Source organism: Dinoponera quadriceps, unplaced genomic scaffold (genome assembly GCF_001313825.1).
Source record: "Dinoponera quadriceps isolate SergipeBrazil2010 unplaced genomic scaffold, ASM131382v1 scaffold3897, whole genome shotgun sequence".
Classification (NCBI taxonomy): Eukaryota; Metazoa; Arthropoda; class Insecta; order Hymenoptera; family Formicidae; genus Dinoponera; species Dinoponera quadriceps.
Genome location: NW_014557882.1, coordinates 42,847 through 61,650, shown reverse-complemented (window position 1 = coordinate 61,650; position 18,804 = coordinate 42,847). Strand labels below are relative to the sequence as shown.

Below are 18,804 nucleotides of genomic sequence, written 5' to 3'. Positions count from 1 at the left end.
TAAATTCAGTCAAATCAAGACTAAAAATCTTCTAAGAAAATTATAATATTCTTGCTTATGTATAAGATCATTGATTTAAGATTCATTTTTTTCTGTATAGAACTAAATTTAGACTCTGGAGATTTCAATTCCCATTTATAACATCAAAGGGGCACAATAAGCACTACAAATGGGAACTTATTTTCGTTTTCTCTACTTGAAGACTTAATATAGAATTTAAAATTTCAATTCGGGTATAGAGTTGAAATCTGGCAGAATTTCTGACCGTAGAGACTCCGCTTCGCTGTTCAGAGATGCCGATGCATTCGCACGCTCTGTATTCTCTTGGGAGGTGAACCTTCCTCTTCGGCCATTCTCTCCCTGTCACTTGTCCTCGGTCTCACTTTCGGTTCTATTTTTCAGAACGTCCTGAATCCGCATAATGAGACTTTCCTCGGATTTCATTCGCGTGTCCATTCAGACGCTTTAAATTCGCGTGACGACTTCCTCGAACATTTTAATCTCCAGCATCCGTTATACGAGTATTCATCTCTTTTCTGTACCATTCATTTGCGACCTATCACGTGCCAAATAACTGAAGGACGAAAAGTTCCGAACGATCACGAAAGTGTGCCGCACGGCTGATTCTTCAAAATCTCGATTTTTTATTTTAGATCGCAGATCGCGCGCTCTTATCATTCAAACCTATTAGCCGAACTCGTGTTTAGATCGCATTTAGATTCCTCGCAATTAAGTCGTCACTGTCGCGAAGCACGAAGCATGAAGCACGAAGAGGCCGAAAGAGTGTGGAGGCGCACATACGGAAAAATTGTGGAAACAGCAGAAAAGTGGCGAAGTAAGTGCCGATAACAATGATGGGAGTAAACAGCGACGCAACTTTGCGTCTTCCAACAAAAATACCTTCTATTATCTCGCTGCTTAGTAGCGCATCGCACGCTATTTTCAACGGCAGAACGCGCGGGGTTGCGGAGCAAAATGCAAATCTCGCGCTCGTTTGGCGCCAGAGAAATCTTGCACACCCAGAGTGACTAATGTCGTAGGGGACAACGAGACTTATTGTCACTTTTCACATACTGATGAAAGTGCAAGGATTTATGCAATATTTCATAATATCGTGCACATTTTAATGTAATTCTCTTTAATGTAATTCCTTTTTTAGTTTTTAGAAAATAAATATTAATCTTATATTTTATATTATATTTATAAAAAGACATATATTCCTTATACAGCCTCTTACACCGAAAAAAGTTATTTATCTCTAAGCAAAATCGTGCAAATGGGACAACTGACCTCATATCCAGGGTCGGTTGTCACATGTCTTTCATATTTTAACGAAAGAAAATGTATAGGGAATAGTTGCCTAACGAGTACCATTCACCTAAATTGTACCTCATCGTTTGTTCTGCAATTATTGAATATAAGCACGATCTAGTGATAAATACACAAAATAAATGAAAAATACATAAGCAAAAACTTTAACAAATTACATTGTGTATTTTCTTGCGTTTTCGAGACACAGTAACCAAAGAAACAACTAAAATCTATATGAAATTTTTACATTTATGAACATGACTTCTTCTTAATCTAACCGAATAATTCGACTCGAACAAGATTCGGTAATCCATGCCGCGTCAAAGCCACCTCATTTGAATCAACTTACCCCGAACAGTTATTTTGAACCAAAGAAATAATTCAATTATTATTCAATCATTGTTTAGAAATTAATTTCTAAACAATGTTGCATATAACGGTTAACTAAATATAAGAAAAGTTAGTTAAAGTTACAATATTTCTTATGACTAGAGAAACAGCGAGTAATAATACCAAGACCAACGGAACAACAAAAATGGAGACAAGAAGAATTTACTCACCATGTTCAATTTCGATAAAGTGTTCGCAAGTACGACATGCAATACGTTAGCCATGAGCCATTTCGTATATCCAACTAACACGATACCAGCAATCTACTCTATAGAGAAGAATATGCTCCTTTATTTATTAAGTGAGATACAAGGTTTATGACAACTAACCCGTGTGACTTTTAGCCCCGGTCTCCCCTGGCCTCTGGCACAAGCCGGCTTTTCATTCTTTCATTCGTGCGCATTATTTATGAAAAAAAGAGCGCTCATGTTTCTGCCAAACGACGGGAATATACGTTCCTGTCAAACAACGACGGGAAATAATAACACGCAACGATTCTAATCTGCGTCGTACGTTACAAGCTATGATAAGTAGAGGGGAGTAAATATATTTCCGTGCAGCTCGCTCGTAAATTACGATGATCGTGCGCTACTGCAGACAAGTTAATTGTGTCACTTTATAATTTTGCACTCCGTAGGCAGAAATAATAGAAATCTCACAACGCGCTCGCAACACATTCATTGTTCATATCGCACATCTAAACGACGTACCGGGCTATTAATTGCCACCGGAGAACCAAAGAAGACGGACGCTCGTGTGTACCGTAATTTATCATCACGCAATCGTAGCACCTCGCAATTCATCGCGCACAATTAATTTTTAATAATAGTACACCTGTTATTCACTACTACCGAGATTCGCGATATCGGTGATACACGTTGTTCCTTATCGTGGAGTATCCCGAATTCCGTGCGACGTGCTTAATCGTTTTCGTTATATTTTACACTTGGCGAGATAAAACTTTACACACGAATTAATGAAATTATATTTCTGGATGGTGTGTATGCGCGACATTCCGGACCACATTTTCGTTTGTCCAAGGGTTCCTTCTAAAAAAGCTAATTTAAAGACGGCATGTATACTTAATGACATATCGCGGAATACAGCTGGAATATAAATTATGGCTGGATGAAATCGTTAGTCGCATGTCTACGTGCTTGTTGATAAATTGATATCGTCACGAAATCACCGACGATCGAGCTGTCGTGCAACGCGCGTCTGTCTCTCAACTGCTTTTCCTCTCTCTTTCCCTCCTCCTACTCGTTCTATTTTCCCGTCAAAAAGTCTCCTTTCATCGACAAATGATGAGGACTGTCTTGCAGACGCAAAATGTTGCAAATTTTGTTTACCGTCTGATGGAAATCACAAATCATGGAGATCACATATCAGAGTCTCCGACAGGACATGGCGTGATCGGCGTATCTGTCGGAGCACCAATCTGAGAACATTCTGAGAACATTCCGCCGATCTAAATGTACATTGGTGTTTACAGACTTTTCAGCCACAGTTAACAGTTTCATAATCAAGCTAACATCACCCCCCGCGTAACAACGTCGTGCCTCAGTTTTGTGTGATTTTGTGGCGTGACAAATGTTGTATACACCGACAATAATATATATTTAATCTCTGTTTGCAGGCAATGTCATAATTCTTGTTTTTATCATCTCGTGAGAGTAATTCGCTATGAAGAAGGTCATAACTTAGTGTTAGCGATGTTATTCTTCGCGACTGAGCAACGCGGATCCGGTTTGCTCAGCTTTGTTGATGAGTTAAATTCACTCGTCTCGCGTCGGTCTCAATCGAGACGTATCTCGTCCATCAGAACCTCGATCGATTCTGACAAAACAGAATTAATTTATTAAAAAATACAAAGCCTAAGACATTTAGTATAATTTATTAGCAACTTATTATAGTTTTAAAAGTTTTGGAAAAACCTGTTTTTTCTTCATTTTGCCGCAGAGTTTTTTGGTTTCTTATTTTCTTAACGGAAAAAAGTAAATATAGCAGATTTTAATTGAATATACGTGAATTTTTCTAAACGAATTTTTGTACCTTTGGCATAGAGATCGAAGAAATCCGTGGAAAAATGGGGAAAAAACAAATTTTTCCGAAACTTTAAAACTATAAACCAATAACACCTTGACGAGTATTTTCAATTCCGCAGTTATTACAACATAATTTTTGCCAATAAAAATAATTTATCATCTATACAAATCATCCAGTTTTATTTTAATTACGTTTTAATTAGGAAATGTGAGAGAGTAGAGATTCTGGAAATGGGTTACATTAGAAGATTTGAAGATTTGTTTAATTTTAAGGAGCCGAAAATAATAAGGAGAGATACAAGCCGAGAAGAAAGGGAAAGAAAGGAACAGGATAAGATGAAGCATGAAGGAGAAGATAAGATGATGTGAAATAATGAACAATGATTAACAAACGTATGTATAAACCGGGAGCTATACAAAGCCGCAAGGCATTAAGAAGAAATAAACAATAAAGTAACCAATACAAGACTAACCGACAATAGTTAAAAAATTTAAGAAAAATTGGAACAAATGTACACACACAAATACACTTGGAAGATAAAACGCCTCCGTACCGCAGAAATGAGACGATCGTAAACAATTAATTAAACTATAATGTTATCTGTTACAGTTAAAGTGTACACTTGAGTCCTAATTATACGCACGGTTTCTTCAACCTACAACCGAGACTGTCCGCCATGGCGTTTTTTCTATTTACCCAGGCCTCTATAGCCGCTGACGTCGGGTAATCCTAGACCCCATGCCGCTCGCGCGAGCATATGCACGCGTGCACACTTGCGCCTCTCATTGTTCGTTACAATTACGAGTGACGTCACGGGTGCAAACAATGTCATTCCGCTTCGCACGCCTTCGCATTCTACCCATCCCTCTCCTTCCTTCCTCAAACGCGCGCGGCTCTCCCGCTCGTCTCCACCGTTCTGTCTGCGCGATGCACGCGAATTCGTGCGCCTACGCGATTCTTCGTAGACTCGCGTCGCTTTCCTAGACGTAGTTCTCACGTAACGTAGGACGTTTCACGATTTGCCCAAAGTCGCGGAGTTTTCGATACTTTTACCTTTTAATCTTTTTTATTTTTATTTCATCGCACAATGTTTTACTTTACTCTGGAACTCGATAAAAATTCCATCGTACTCTGTTTCGCCTTTTGCAGGAGTGCAACATCGCAGTCGAGCGATCATGGTGAATAGTATTGCAACTTCCGTTGCTTCGCGAGAATGATGAGATATCTGGGATTATATAAGTTGATATTCGTTCTACCCGCGCAAATGTTGTGAAACGTTGAGAAAATATTGACGATTACGCTCTTACGGTCTCCGATAATTGACGAGTGCGTGGAAATATTTTGCGCGTTGATAAAGCTCTGAAAAATGTTCAATAGCACACTCGCCAATGATGTACGATGATATCAATATTTATTTATGGGCGTATTTATACTCGATATTCCGCCAAGACATTACTTAGTTCGCGAAACTTCGGCTAAATATTCTCCTCGATGTGACGAAGGCAGCTAAAGTTTTATATCGATGCATATATAAACGGTGCATCTTGCGCGATGTTTTAGTCATAAGACGCGCAAACACGAAAAAATATATAATCGGCCATGTCATCAAGTTTATCAAACTTTTTACTTCATCACAACGGTAGTAGTAAAGCGATGTATTTTAATTTAGGACACATTTTTCATCGATCCTTCATATATAAGGTTATACATATATATAGTACAATATAAAACGTTTCTATGTTAATAAATCATCCAATCGCCATTGTCGTTGATAATTATTTAGCATTTCCGGGGCATATTTTCCATAATAGCACATATATATTCATTATATAAAAATCTTTATATTTTATAAATCGATTAAATAATTATATTTAGTAGCAAGAAGGAAAATTTATCGGGGAAAGTTATATTCTCAATTGTGCGATCGATATTTTCTTGCGCCCAAGCATTTCTTTCTTTTACGTTTTTCGAACAGTTTCAAACAAGGCAGAGGTATCTTCATTATACTTTTTGCTATTTTACGCCATTTCATGAACACGTAGATAGCGCTTCGAATAATTTCACAAGACACATTTACAATCTTTTTCTTCAATTTCGATTATTCTTTACATAACGCGGCAGCCGACAATTTTTAGTAAACATCCTTATTATCTGTCATCTTTTTAAATTGCTTTATTCACTTATAATAGTTTCTGATTTCCTTATATACTCAGCAGCCGCTTCTCACGACGACTTTGTTTTGCATACTCATTATGGAAAATGTCCGTCTTGCACAAAAGCTAAATAACAATTGAAACTTTATGTACAACATGTTGTGGGAAAAGATCTTGCTATAAGTTCGTTTGGAAATGATCCGTTAAACAATGTATAGAAAAAAGGTTCGTTGATCATACTTATGTTGGACTGTAGAAGAAAAGCACCAAAATTGACATAGGTATGGTAAACCGACATACTCATGTTTCTTGGCTGTATAGTACTGAACTCTGTCGGACAGCACATGAATTTCGTTTAATTTATACAATAGTTAATGAAATTTAAGTAGCTGTGCTTTGCAAGCACATTCGTTTGTATTATTTTCGTCGTTGATTTTTCGTTGTATTGAAATATTCGTGAAGTTATCTTTCTGTAAAAATTAAAGTTGCAAATCAGTAGTAAGCAATATATTTGATAATACTATTTTATAGTGTAAGTTTTGACCTTTTTAAATTATTTTGGATCTTGTGTAATTCTCTATTCTTTGTCATTGAATCACGCAAAAAAAATAGTATTGGGTTATTTGTGAATCAAAGTATCTGAATTTATTGGTCTTTTAATCGACATATTTGAATTTTGCTGGGAAATATCATATCACAAAATATAGCTGAAACTACAGGTGATTGATTTTCTCCTGTTTTGTTGTTTTGTTTGTTTAAGATGGTCGGGAAGAAGTTAGGAGATCTCTTTCCGCATAATAAAGGAACGATTTATATCATAAAATTAAACAAAAATTTTTTAATATATAAGATTAAAGATATATGAAGATACATATAATGGATATACAAAAAAATACAATTTCAGTGCTCTTATTTTATTTTTTTGATAATTTCCTCTCATCATGAGATATGTCAATTTTGAGGTCTAGTTTCTAGAATCCTTAAATATCTTAAAAAATAGTTATTTGCAAGAAAATATGTAATAACAATATAAATATGTAATAATTTTCATAAGACTATCATACATTGATAGAAAAGTATTGCTGGTTTTGCATCCATGCACATAAATTTTAATCGCACACTTTCAACGAGACTTTAGAGCCTAAAAATCAAAATGGTATGTCGATTTTAATGCTTTTTTTTTATGCAGAAAGAAAAATTTTATCAACCACGCTGTGTTTGTTGGACAGATTGTATATATGTCCAACAATTAAAACTATATTGAATAATTCTGATTTGTTAACTACTTGAATGATTCTAAATTTATTAACTACTTTTTCATATTATCATTATTATTATTGCGCATAGACAAATCTAATAAACTTTTCTCCGCTAAATGTGCCGGTGATGGCGCTATGGAGTCCTGCGAATAATTGAATCGGATCGATCATCGGAATCGATCTCGAAAAACAGCCGCGCGCGTCTTCGCACCTGGCGAAAATTTTAATCTACGTGAAATTAAGGATGTAGTCATCTATATCCCAGCAATAGTATAATAGCCCTGCCTAGATAAGAGAAATGGTAGCGGATGACGTGCTTCACCATGACGTCGATTCTTTGACGCGATCAACCGATTGGATGTGCCGCCCAAAGTAAACGTAAAGGAAGTTTCGCGCTATCTGGAAGAGTTTCCCGGCAGCGGCGGGAGCATATTTCTTCACAAACCGACCGAAGAATAAACTTCACGAACTTCCGAATCAAAGTACAACCCAAGACGTCACTCGTCTTCGCTATGCAATCGGACAAAGAGAGACACCCGCGTTCTGGTGCCTCTCGTCTCGATATGGAGCAATATCCTCCGATCTTACCCAATATCGCGATCACACCCTGCGATTTCCTGCCCGCCCCGGGAATCCAAGAAAGGCCCGTGGTGAAGCGGGCGCGCGTCCGGCCGCCGCTTCCTCTGCGCTGCGCTGATTGAAATGCGACAGCGCGTAGATGGGGCTGATGACGATGGTGACGACGACGATGCTCTCACTTGGCTGGACCACCAGCTCGGTGGCCAATCGAGACTTGACTGCTTCTCTTGCTTCTTTCCTCCCTCTTCTTTCCGTCTTTCCTTCCTTCCTTCCTTTCTTCTCTCGCGAGTCGTATGTACACAAGCGCGCCTTACCACTGATTGTGTACTGCGGTGTACAGTCTGAATCTGACCGTCTAGCGACTCGCTCACGAGAGAGCACGCACGTTACACGGACGCACGCATGTATTACACGCAAGTGAGGCACACGCACGCACACGTACGCGCACTTAACGCGGCACTCGGAAGTTCGGTGGAAGCCACGAACACTCTTCAGCGAATCAATCGAATCACTGCACCGCCCGGCATCCGGTCACCTCCGTTCTGCCATGACGACGTGTACGTATTACGCGCGGCTTCGTTGCGAGTAACGCGCTTCACGACGCTCCTCTAGACCACCACCGCGCGTCATCATCCCTCGCGCGCGCGAACACCGCCACCGGAAGCGCGCTCGCCGCAGGGCCGAGCGCAGAGGGATGTGCTCACCCGGTGCTCGAGATACGGGACGGATCGGGCTCTTCGGGAAGCCCAGCCGGACGACGTGTCTCTCTTTCGATTTATCTGTCCCCGCCGTCTTCCACCACCGATTCCTCCTTATCGTCGATGCTCCGCGCACACACGCACGCACACGCTCGCTGTCTTCTTTCTTTCAGTCACACCCTCTCATCCTCATAGTCTCTCGTTCTTTCTTACCCTTGTTGCGTGCTTTCTCTTCGCCTCTAGCGCGATCTTCACCCTCTCTCCTCTCCTTTCTCTTTACCTTCTTGTCCGACTGTGTCCTATCCGTTCCTCGTACTTCCTCTCTCTCTCTCTCTCTTCTCTCTCTCTCTCTCTCTCTCTCTCTCTTTTCCCTTCTTACTCTTGTCCTTTCCTCTCTTCCTCTGCCTGTCGTCTGCCTTCAGAAACAAAGAGTGCGTCACTACCTATTGCCAAAAGGAGCAAGTAGCCTCCATCGCGAAGTGGAACTGAGGCTACCGTGTGGATGCAAGGGGTCCGCGCGTTATCCCGTCCTCGTATCTATCATTTCGAGGCCCCCCTCCGGCCCCCTCGGACTCCTCTCTCAGCCGTCCTGCGGATCCGATCGCTCGATCTTCCTCGATCCGAGCGTACGAGCCTCTCCTCGAGTCCTCTCGCCCCCCTTCCCACCCCTTCCACTTCCCTGAACAATCCTCTGGGACCCCTGCCCCCCTGGGCTCCCCCCGTCACAAGCGAGGTGGCCCTCTCGGTAACGCGACATAGGCGGCTATCTCGACTATTAATATATAGAAGAGGGTTCCTCGCACTCGCCGCCCGGTAATTGTGCCCGCGCGGCCAGCACAACGCGGTGCTCTCTCGCCGATTTAAATTTCCACACCGCGGCCTGAACCCTTTCTCGCCTGCTCTCTCGGTGTCCCTCGCTCTTTCCCGCCGATCTCCATCCTTCGATTTCACAACCGCAAAAGACGACTCGCTTGTAGTATCGTGCGCATCAGCGCGCAGGAACCTCGAGAAGCACCTTGACGAGGATACGTCGTTTTTGGTTTTCGAGCCAAACGAGAAAGATTGGATTCAAAATATTAGAGTAACTCGGTGGAATAATTCGTCGTTTCAATTAGTCAATCATTATTGATATCGGACTAATTCTCCCAAAATTGGCAAACAAATTTTCTAATACTTTCTTCGGAATAAATGACGGTGACATCTTTCCTTCCTCTTTTTCTAACTTTCTATTCTTTCCTCCCATAATTTCTATCTTATAATATAATTGAAAAGAAGCTAGAGGATTCGCGGTGGTTTTTGAAAAATATTCTGCTTGAACATGTTTATCAAAGTTGCAAGAGCGCAAGGGTGCGTGCATCAATCACGGTCGAATGGGGTCGGAAGGAACACCTTGTCGCTTCATTTGAATAAGAGCACTCGGTATCGGGGTAAGATACTGTCGTCCAAGTATCACATCCGCATACTCAAACCAGAGCTACAGCGGATGTTATTGAAGCAGGTCCGCGGAACATGGAATATATTATCACGCTAAATCTCGTGTTTGTACATTTAAGTAAGCCATTGCAATGGGAATGCGGACCTAAACTATGGGAACAATGGAAATATGGAACTAATCTATAAAAGTATGAATATGTGGACGTAGCACGTGATTTGAGAAGATATAGATTGAAATTAATTTCTCATACGTATTTTTCAATTTCACTCCTTCTGAACGGAACATTAACTTCTTGTGGATTCATAATTTTACGATACGAGACTCCCATTGTGATAAAATATTAATTCATATTTCATCAAATTACAAAATTTATAATATAAAGTGCAAACTAAGCATCGTGATACTACAGATTTTTATCTTATAACGTTATTTATGAAATTACTGGCGGCAAAATTAAAATCGAAATGCTAAAATCGGTTTTTTATTAAATTTACGTAAAATACAAACCTATACAGCACATACCTCCATGGAACATCCTAAAGACATCTAGAGGACGTCTTAAGAACATTCCCAGGACGTCCTTCGGATAAAGTCCTTCATTGTCTATGAAATTCTTTTATTCTCAACAACTTTCATTATTTTGATTGATAATTTTATCAATAAATTTCTATCATTGAACTCTCTATTCAGAGCATCGATCTTCAAATTCAAAGTTTCAGAATTCGACATTGTTTTAAAAATTCGGAAAAAATTTTGTTTCTTCAATTTTTTCATAATTTTTTCGGGTTTTTTTCCGCGGATTAATAAAAAAGCGGAAGAAATCATATTTTTCAATTTTTCCACGGATCTTTTCGATTTCTTCCCGAGGAAAAGTTGAAAATAGCAGTTTTTTAAACTATAGAATTTGGAGTCTTTTAAAAATCTTAAAAATCACGGCCATTTCGGTTTATATTGTAATTTCACGACACCTTCAGAAAATATCTCACGGGGAATTTGGTGACTTGAACGCAGGGTGCAACAGTTCGCAGATACGCACTGGTCGTCAAGGCAACGACAATATGGCGGCGCTTAGTGCACGTGCGACGTTGAACGTTATCACGTATGTCGTACAATTTTGCAACAAACACGGGCTACTTACCGTTAGGATTTATTTTCAATGTCAGATTGCTTCAGATCGAGCCACAGACGCTCTGCCGAAAGTACATCGCGTGACGGCAAGCCGCGTCACGTGAAGTGCTTGAATTTCGGACAATCGATCCTCGAGCTCGACGTCGCGGACCAGCTTGGCTGCTTCGCGACGTCGGATCATGCTGTTGTGATCGAGCGGAGTGTGGCCGGCATACCGTGCACCAAGAAGAAGGACTACGTGCGCAAGTGGATCGAAACTCACGAAGATGGCGGGTCCGATCCGAGCGATAGTTTGCAATCGTCCCCGGTTTTAGGGAAGTCGGCGACTAAAACCTACGAGACGTCGCCGGTGCTGGGCAGTAACAGTAGAAAACGACGTAGGAAAGAAACTCGCATAAACAGACATGCTGTGGTGAGAAGCATGGGTGACACAGGTAGCCAGGGACAGAATGCACAGTATTCTGCAAGCTGCACGATACAACCTGATATTGGAAGTAAAGAAGAGAATCGGAACGAACAAGAATACTTACATAAGATACACTACACACCGCCTTGTACAGAGGTGATTGCTAGTGAATCTCCTGTCCTTGGCGCAGGTTTGTATTCTTACAAGAGAAGACGAAAAAAATTATGGTATGGCACAGATGACTATGTCTTCTCGAAACATTCAAAGTTACATGACGATAAAACTGTGCACAAAGTAGAGCTCGATAATAATTATGATACTGTGAGTGAGAAGACTGTGGATCACAATGAGTTGGAAGAAGATTCAGATAGCAGTGTTAAAGAAACTAATTTACAAATCGAAACAGAAGAAAGTCCAAAAGAGTCACAAATGTGCACAGGGATACTTTTATCACAGACACAACAAACAGGTTCTGGAGATAGCTCGAGTTTTAACAAGATTAATGCAAGAATAGAAACAGATACGAGTGATGAAAACAGAGACAAAGAAGAATGTAGCAAGCTTTTAAATGGCAGTACCAGTAGTCTGAATAATTGCATAGAAGAAGTCGATACACAGGATATGTTACCAGTCGTCAGGACATCCCAGTTGTCAGCTAAATCTTTATTTATCTCTCGATCAAAGTCCTCACAAATGATTTCCAATGACTTAGATGAAACTTATTGTTCCGAAGCAGAAATTATACAAAATTACAGTACGCATCTATCCACGAAGATCTCCCTGGTGCCATCTCTGACTAAAGAGGTCACAAGCAGCAAATCGACGCAGACTCCTGTTATTAGTACGATAAGTACTCCGTCGAAAGTATCTCCGGACAAAACTATGTATGCGCGTCTTTTGGATTCTGGAAAGAAACACCAGAAGCCTAAAAAGTAAGTCTAAGAACCGTTTCATACAGCACAGAAGCTTGCAACAATATTGTTGTGACATTGTGACTATATTAACATAAGCTTTTGTACTATGTGAAGTGATACAGCTTCGCAGCAATTATGATGCAACTTGCAACGTCTGATGTCGTGTTTTCGTTACAGGGGAAGCATGGTTGCCAAGTTACAGTCTTTGATTAACACGCAAATATCCAGCATCCGTATTTGGCGTCATCGTATGAACAAGAAGCATGACGCTGCGTCAGCGCAATTTATCCGCGTGTTCGTGCATGATTGTTCGATGCGGTTCGGTAATCAGTTCCTGAGGGCGACCCTGATCGAGGATCGCTTTAATCTTTTGCAAAGTGACGTAGAAATCGAAGAAGCCGAAGTCCAGATTCCACCGAGGAGAACCTCGCGCAGAGATCTGACAATTATGCTAGTCTGTGATATAGTAGGTACTCTGAAAATGGTTTCGCCAGTTGTGATAAACGTTCACCCACCTTGGGACGTCTTAGATAAGGTCGATCTCACTCTAGAAGCAATATACATAAGCATAAGTCAAAGTCAAGAGATACCTAATCTGGATTCTGACAAGGATAACTCGCGTAGACGCGAGAGACGAGTTGTCAAAGAGTTCAATTGTCCCTGTATAGAGGAGGAGAGAGAATTACCATTTTGTTCGAGAAGGCCTAGTGCCGACAAGCCCGATGTGATGCAACGAATATTTGACTTTTAATATGTATTTTTGGTACACTTCCAAAGATTATTATATTTTAACGGTTTTTGCTCACGTGTACTCTACTCACGTAAATCGCAATTCTACAGCACTTTTAATTCGTACGGTTCATGTGTTATAAACTTCATAATATTTCAGTTTTTATAAAGTGCAATTAGACTCTCGTAATGAAAATATTTTTATATTATGTCTCTTAAATCGTGTCCTGATTTACAATTTTGTACAGGCTAAAAAGAAATCATGAGTGAAGAAAAAATATCCGTTTAGTTTGGCTAAATTGCTGTTCAACGAGGTATGTCCACTCTTAATTCTATTTAGCATTACAATGGTTTTTCTAAAAACATGAAATCTCTGAAACCATGGCTTTGATTTTGTTTTGTAGTATTCTTTGAAAAATAGAACTTACCTTTGTTTTCATTATTACCTAAAAATACAGGCTATAACTGTGATAATCTGATTGCAGAAAGTGATTGGGAGTTTGAATATATATTTATATATATATATATATATATATGTATGTATATGTATGTGAGTTGATATTATTTTTAATTTAACATTGCTGCAGACATAGTGATACAAATGATAAAAGTGTAACTGCAATTGAATAAATAGCTGTTTACTATTCCAAGTATAAATTAAAAAAAGAACTCACGTTTTTATTGCGTAATACTACGACATAAGGAAACAATATATTATAAGAAAAATTAACATTTATAATGTTATCGTTGATACACGACAAATTATATATTTAATAAACGGAAGTTTTGCTTTTAAGACTGTATTATCTGCGAAAAAGATATTCGCAAAATAAAATTATATTTTTGAGAAGAAATTTGTAAAAATTTTTTAATAATGTAACAAAGTTGGTTTTCGTAGCAAATCATGTTTTAGGTCATTGTGCGATCTAGGAATAAATAATTAATAAAAAGAAAGTCTGGTCTGTCGATACTGTTTACAGCCCTTTTTTGTTCGCACAAATTTGTGTAATCTTACATAATAAAAAGAAACCATGATTAAAGAAAAAAATATCCTTTTAGTTTGACTGAACTAATTTTCAATGAGGTATGTTCACTCTTAATTTTATTTAGCTTTACAATGGTTTTTCTTAGAAGCATGAAACCTTGAAACCATGGCTTTCATTTTGTTCTGTGGTATTCTTTAAAAATTAGAGCTGTTTTCATTATTAGCTGTGCTAAAAATTTCCTCCTCGTTTTCTTTGGCACACTTCTGCTTAAAATACGGTACAGTCGACACAACAAAAGCTGCAACACTTTTCTTTCGGTGAATTTAGCAACGTACTTTGTATCCAACAGGAAAATGTATTTCTTGATAACTATTGAAGTGGATAACTATTGAATGGATTTTCATATTGAATACGAAATTCGAATTTTCTTCTTGTAGGCCGAAAAACTCCAAATTTCTATTAGGCAATTGTCCCGATTTTGAATTTTCCTTTAAAAATAGTGGCGACTCTTAGCGGAGAATTCGGAATTAATAGAAAATAACGGGTCTATTTCCCCGATACGGATATATTTAATCAAGATTCAAACCCGCAGGTATCATAAGTTTCTTCGTGTCACCGTTAAATGGCGCTAGACGACTCATTCAGTCGCAACTTACGAGAGTGTAATTTCAGGTCAAGAGATGGCTCTGTATCTCACACAATTTGTCAGTGTTTTTCTTCGTATCTTGTAGAAGGTTACTTGATTCTGGGTTGATCTGCATTTGTTTTTAACGTTATAATACTTCATTGTGAAAATCACAACGTCGTAGATAAACGACTAAAATCGGTAATCTATATTGCACAAAAGTGAGTAACATATAATGCTATCTTAGGATACTTTTATCGTTGACGTGTCCCACTTGATAGTAGGTGTGTCATCAACTAAATACCTAATTTACGAAGATTCATTAAGCCTACTTTGCGTATCCTTGACGAGAGATTTACTTGGCGAGAGTAACAGATATTTTTACAGCAAATAAGTGTAATTATCACTATTGTGCATAACCTAAGAAGCAAATGTCATTGAAATCGATTTTTTATAGTTCCGATAAATAATGTCGGTAACTCAAGATCGACCCGAATTATACGAGGAAGTGAAGCTTTACAAAAACGCCCGTGAGAGAGAAAAGCACGATAATCAAGCGGATTTGTATGCTGTGGTAAATACATTGCAGCATTTGGAGAAGGCTTATATCAGAGATTGCGTTACACCGAAAGAATACACAGCTGCGTGCAGCAAATTGTTAGTGCAATATAGAGCAGCATTCAAGCAGGTGAGTGTCGAGAATATGAAGCAAGAATTAACCCTTTGTTGGTAAGATGAGGTGAAAAATCATTTTGGCTATTTTTCTTTACTTCCAAATATGTGAAACATGATTCAAAATCAAATATATTTTCAGTATCCTCATGGCAAATTTGTTTTGCTCTTTTGTTTTAGATATCGATTTAGTTAGATACATTCTGCATAAAAGTAATAGCTTTAAATCAAGAATAAATATTCTCATATATAAAGAAGAATATTATAATTTTCTTATAAAATTTTTAGTCTCCAATTGAGTTCAAATAATATTTGCGTCAGTACAAATTTAATCAAATCAAAACTGAAAATCTAAGATTGTAATATTCTTGCTTATATATGAAAATATATATTCCTGATTTAAGACTAATTTTTTTCTGGGCACACTTTCTAAAAATATTCTTCATTTACGAGAGTATTGTTCTCTAACAATCAACTGTTCATCATTATAGGTACAGAGTGATCAATTTCCAACAATTGATTCTTTCACCAGAGCATTCCGCTTAGATTGTCCAGCCGCCCTCGAGAGAATCAAGGAAGACAGACCAATCACAATAAAGGATGACAAAGGCAACACTTCCAAATGCATCGCAGACATTGTCTCCTTATTTATTACGCTTATGGATAAGTTACGCCTGGAAATTCGAGCCATGGATCAGTTGCATCCAGATTTGAGGGATCTCATGGACACCATGAATCGCCTCAGCATACTGCCGAGCGACTTCGACGGCAAAGAGAAGATCTCAGAGTGGTTACAGACCCTTGATAATATGTCCGCTTCAGATGAACTGTCCGACACTCAAGTCAGACAACTGATATTTGATCTAGAAACGTCCTACAATGCTTTCAACAAAATTCTCCATAACTCTTAATCCATCGTACTTTCGGTCGAGCGATAATATCTATAATAGACCTCGATATATTAGATTTATTATTACATCAGCTTATATTGCCAGGAAAGGACTTGGTTAATATTTGTTCTAAAATTCATTCTTCCACACATTTCCGCCCTTTATGTACTTTCTACTTATATTCAATCAAAACTATCAGAAAACTAAACAGCAACTAAATAACTAAAAACAACGAAAAACATTATTACATAACCCACCTTCTTATCACAGAAATTATACTTATTTAAATAACATACCATTGCCTTAAATTATTACTTGTTTAATAAAACTTACAGTTTCTCTTCTGGAAATATCTCATATCTCTATCCTATTCTTAAACTACTTTCGCTTCTATTCGTTTTACATCCTATTTTATTCTACTTTCTAATACATTACATTACATTACCTATATTATATTATTCACATTTTATATAGACCTCGATATATATATGGGCTATGAGATATTATACAGTAGAACACATACATGATTCAAGCTATCATTATTTTTTGCACGCATTCTACTCTACTACTCGTTAATTTTATACTTGACAAGTCGACCAACGCAAAGGATCCTCCAATCGTTTTCATTTACTTTACATACCGTCACAACAGAAGCATTGAGATTTCTATTGTAGATAATATTGATATTGAATCGCGAAATATACATGGTATTTACATTTCAATTGTTATCTTAGTAAATAACACCTTACCACGTGTCGTGTGAATTACTTTGCACTGTTCCTTGAGCCACGCGTAAGACTCACGGCAATGAGAGCCTTTGTCTGAATACGTTAGAGAAAACACACACACACACATATATGTGTACCATATGGTATATGCATGTATATGCAAATACGTATGTAACACTGCAAAGCTCGGACTATTTTATATGTGATTTTTTTGCAAAGCAACAAACCGTGAACTGCTGAGAGATGCATCATGTACATCGACGGTTAAGTTAATAAAAGAGCGTAGCAGCTGTAATAAATTACATGGAAAAATACTCGATATACGCAAATATACGTCGCGCCCTTTTTCGTCAGCCGCCCATCAAATCTGCTCTGTTTCGCCGAGAATGCTATATATCGCCCTTTGTTCACTTCAAGAGACTCGCAAGGCCTTCCAAGGAACCAGCAACAACGGCGCCGTTTTATCAGCGCGCGCCAAGACGCGTCCTCTCGGCGGCGCGTTTAACGCGCAACAATGAAGCCGGCGCGCACACAAAGCCGATATTTCGCCGGTTCTGTTTGCGGGCGATGGTAACGCGAGGGTTAATTCGCGTCTCGTCCCTTTGATGTGCCAAGAGCAGAGTTTTCCGAGTCGTATTTACGCGGGCACACCCGGTATGCAAATGATGGGGGTGGTCCTTCGGCGCGTTCTCGCTGCCATGGGCGCGCGCGGAGTACAATAACGGCCGCTGAACTATTGACTAAACTAAACTAAACTAAATTAAACTGAGCTAAACTAACAGTCAGGTTGTATCTGCAGTCGCAGCGCTCAGCTCCGTTTCGTCGCGTTCATGTGCGCGTCTACGCGCGTACAGTCGTATGGAGAAATTTACATGCAATAGGAATGCCATTGCTACTCGTCCGTAAAGAGCTTAGACAGCTTCGATATATCCGAAGGAACGTCTCTTCGGGTTGGTTTCTTTGCCGACAGACCGTTCGGTAATGCGTCACAATACTCGAACTAAGAGTGACTCCTACCGAACTCTGATCAAACCAATCGATGAATAACATCAAGACCAACATACCATTTTGGGCTGTATCGAAGGATACTGTCGAAAGTGTAAAATTAAAATTTATGATATAAAGATACGAAGTTTCTAGATTTCCAATCGCAAAAAAATCAACGGCAATTAAGCGATAAAAGCAATTAATTCGGCGACAAAAAAATAGAGATTGTCACAAAATCTAAAGTGATTTAAAAGGTTCAAAATTTACACTATAAAATAGTGTTGTCAAGTAAATTCGTTACCGTTGATTTGTTACTTTGATTTTTACTAGAAGATAGTTCAATAAGAATTTCAGCATAGCGATAAATCAAACGCTAATAACAATCTAATGCGCTTGCAAACAGACTGCCATTTCAGTTCCAACTAACTGTCTAACTACACACAGTAAACAAAACTCATGTTTCGTCCAATGGAGTTCAGCATGTCGGTTTACCTAGGTCAATTTTGGTGCTTTCTCTCCAATAATAAAATTTTCAGTATTTCCAGAATTTCCAGTTCTACAACTTGTTTAACGATAACCGAAAAACTCACAATTTCTATCTGTGTTAGCAAGACAGAGCAGGCAACACTTGACTGATAGCAATTTTCAATCGTCGATTAGCTTCATCGGATACTTTGATGAAAGTTACCCTGATACTAACCGGAACACCTCGAGCTAAACTAACGCGAATATACTTCGACAAAATTACTTATATCGTATCGACGATGCACGCAAATTTTACTTTCGATTGCTCAACGTGTGCAAATAAATTGCGGAATAAACGGTTTGAAAAAGAATATTGTTTAATATCATGTTGCAATTAACACTC

General features: G+C 38.7%; 2 protein-coding genes across 2 annotated transcripts in view; one reads left to right on the top strand and one right to left on the bottom strand.

Annotated features, from left to right (window-relative positions):
- LOC106749491 (organic cation transporter 1-like) overlaps positions 1-8,896 on the bottom strand; it is a 30,280-nt gene extending 21,384 nt beyond the window's left edge. Inside the window, exon 1 of the mRNA XM_014628991.1 lies at positions 7,748-8,896. The gene's annotated coding sequence lies outside the window, so the exon portion shown is untranslated. The remainder of the gene's footprint in view (positions 1-7,747) is intronic.
- A 2,079-nt stretch (positions 8,897-10,975) lies between these two features.
- LOC106749490 lies at positions 10,976-17,263 on the top strand. Its single transcript, XM_014628990.1, has 4 exons — positions 10,976-12,337; positions 12,497-13,067; positions 15,126-15,347; positions 15,823-17,263. Exons 1-4 carry the CDS (start codon positions 11,028-11,030, stop codon positions 16,240-16,242), a joined length of 2,523 nt encoding a protein of 840 aa, XP_014484476.1. The 5' UTR covers positions 10,976-11,027; the 3' UTR covers positions 16,243-17,263.
- The last annotated feature ends 1,541 nt before the right edge of the window (positions 17,264-18,804 follow it).

Excerpts from the sequence above, each read along its gene's own strand:
- LOC106749490 (XM_014628990.1), top strand. The coding sequence starts at position 11,028 with ATGTCAGATTGCTTCAGATCGAGCCACAGACGCTCTGCCGAAAGTACA. Across the intron at positions 12,338-12,496 it reads AAACACCAGAAGCCTAAAAA|GGGAAGCATGGTTGCCAAGT; the intron begins GTAAGTCTAAGA and ends TTTTCGTTACAG. Across the intron at positions 15,348-15,822 it reads ATAGAGCAGCATTCAAGCAG|GTACAGAGTGATCAATTTCC; the intron begins GTGAGTGTCGAG and ends TCATCATTATAG.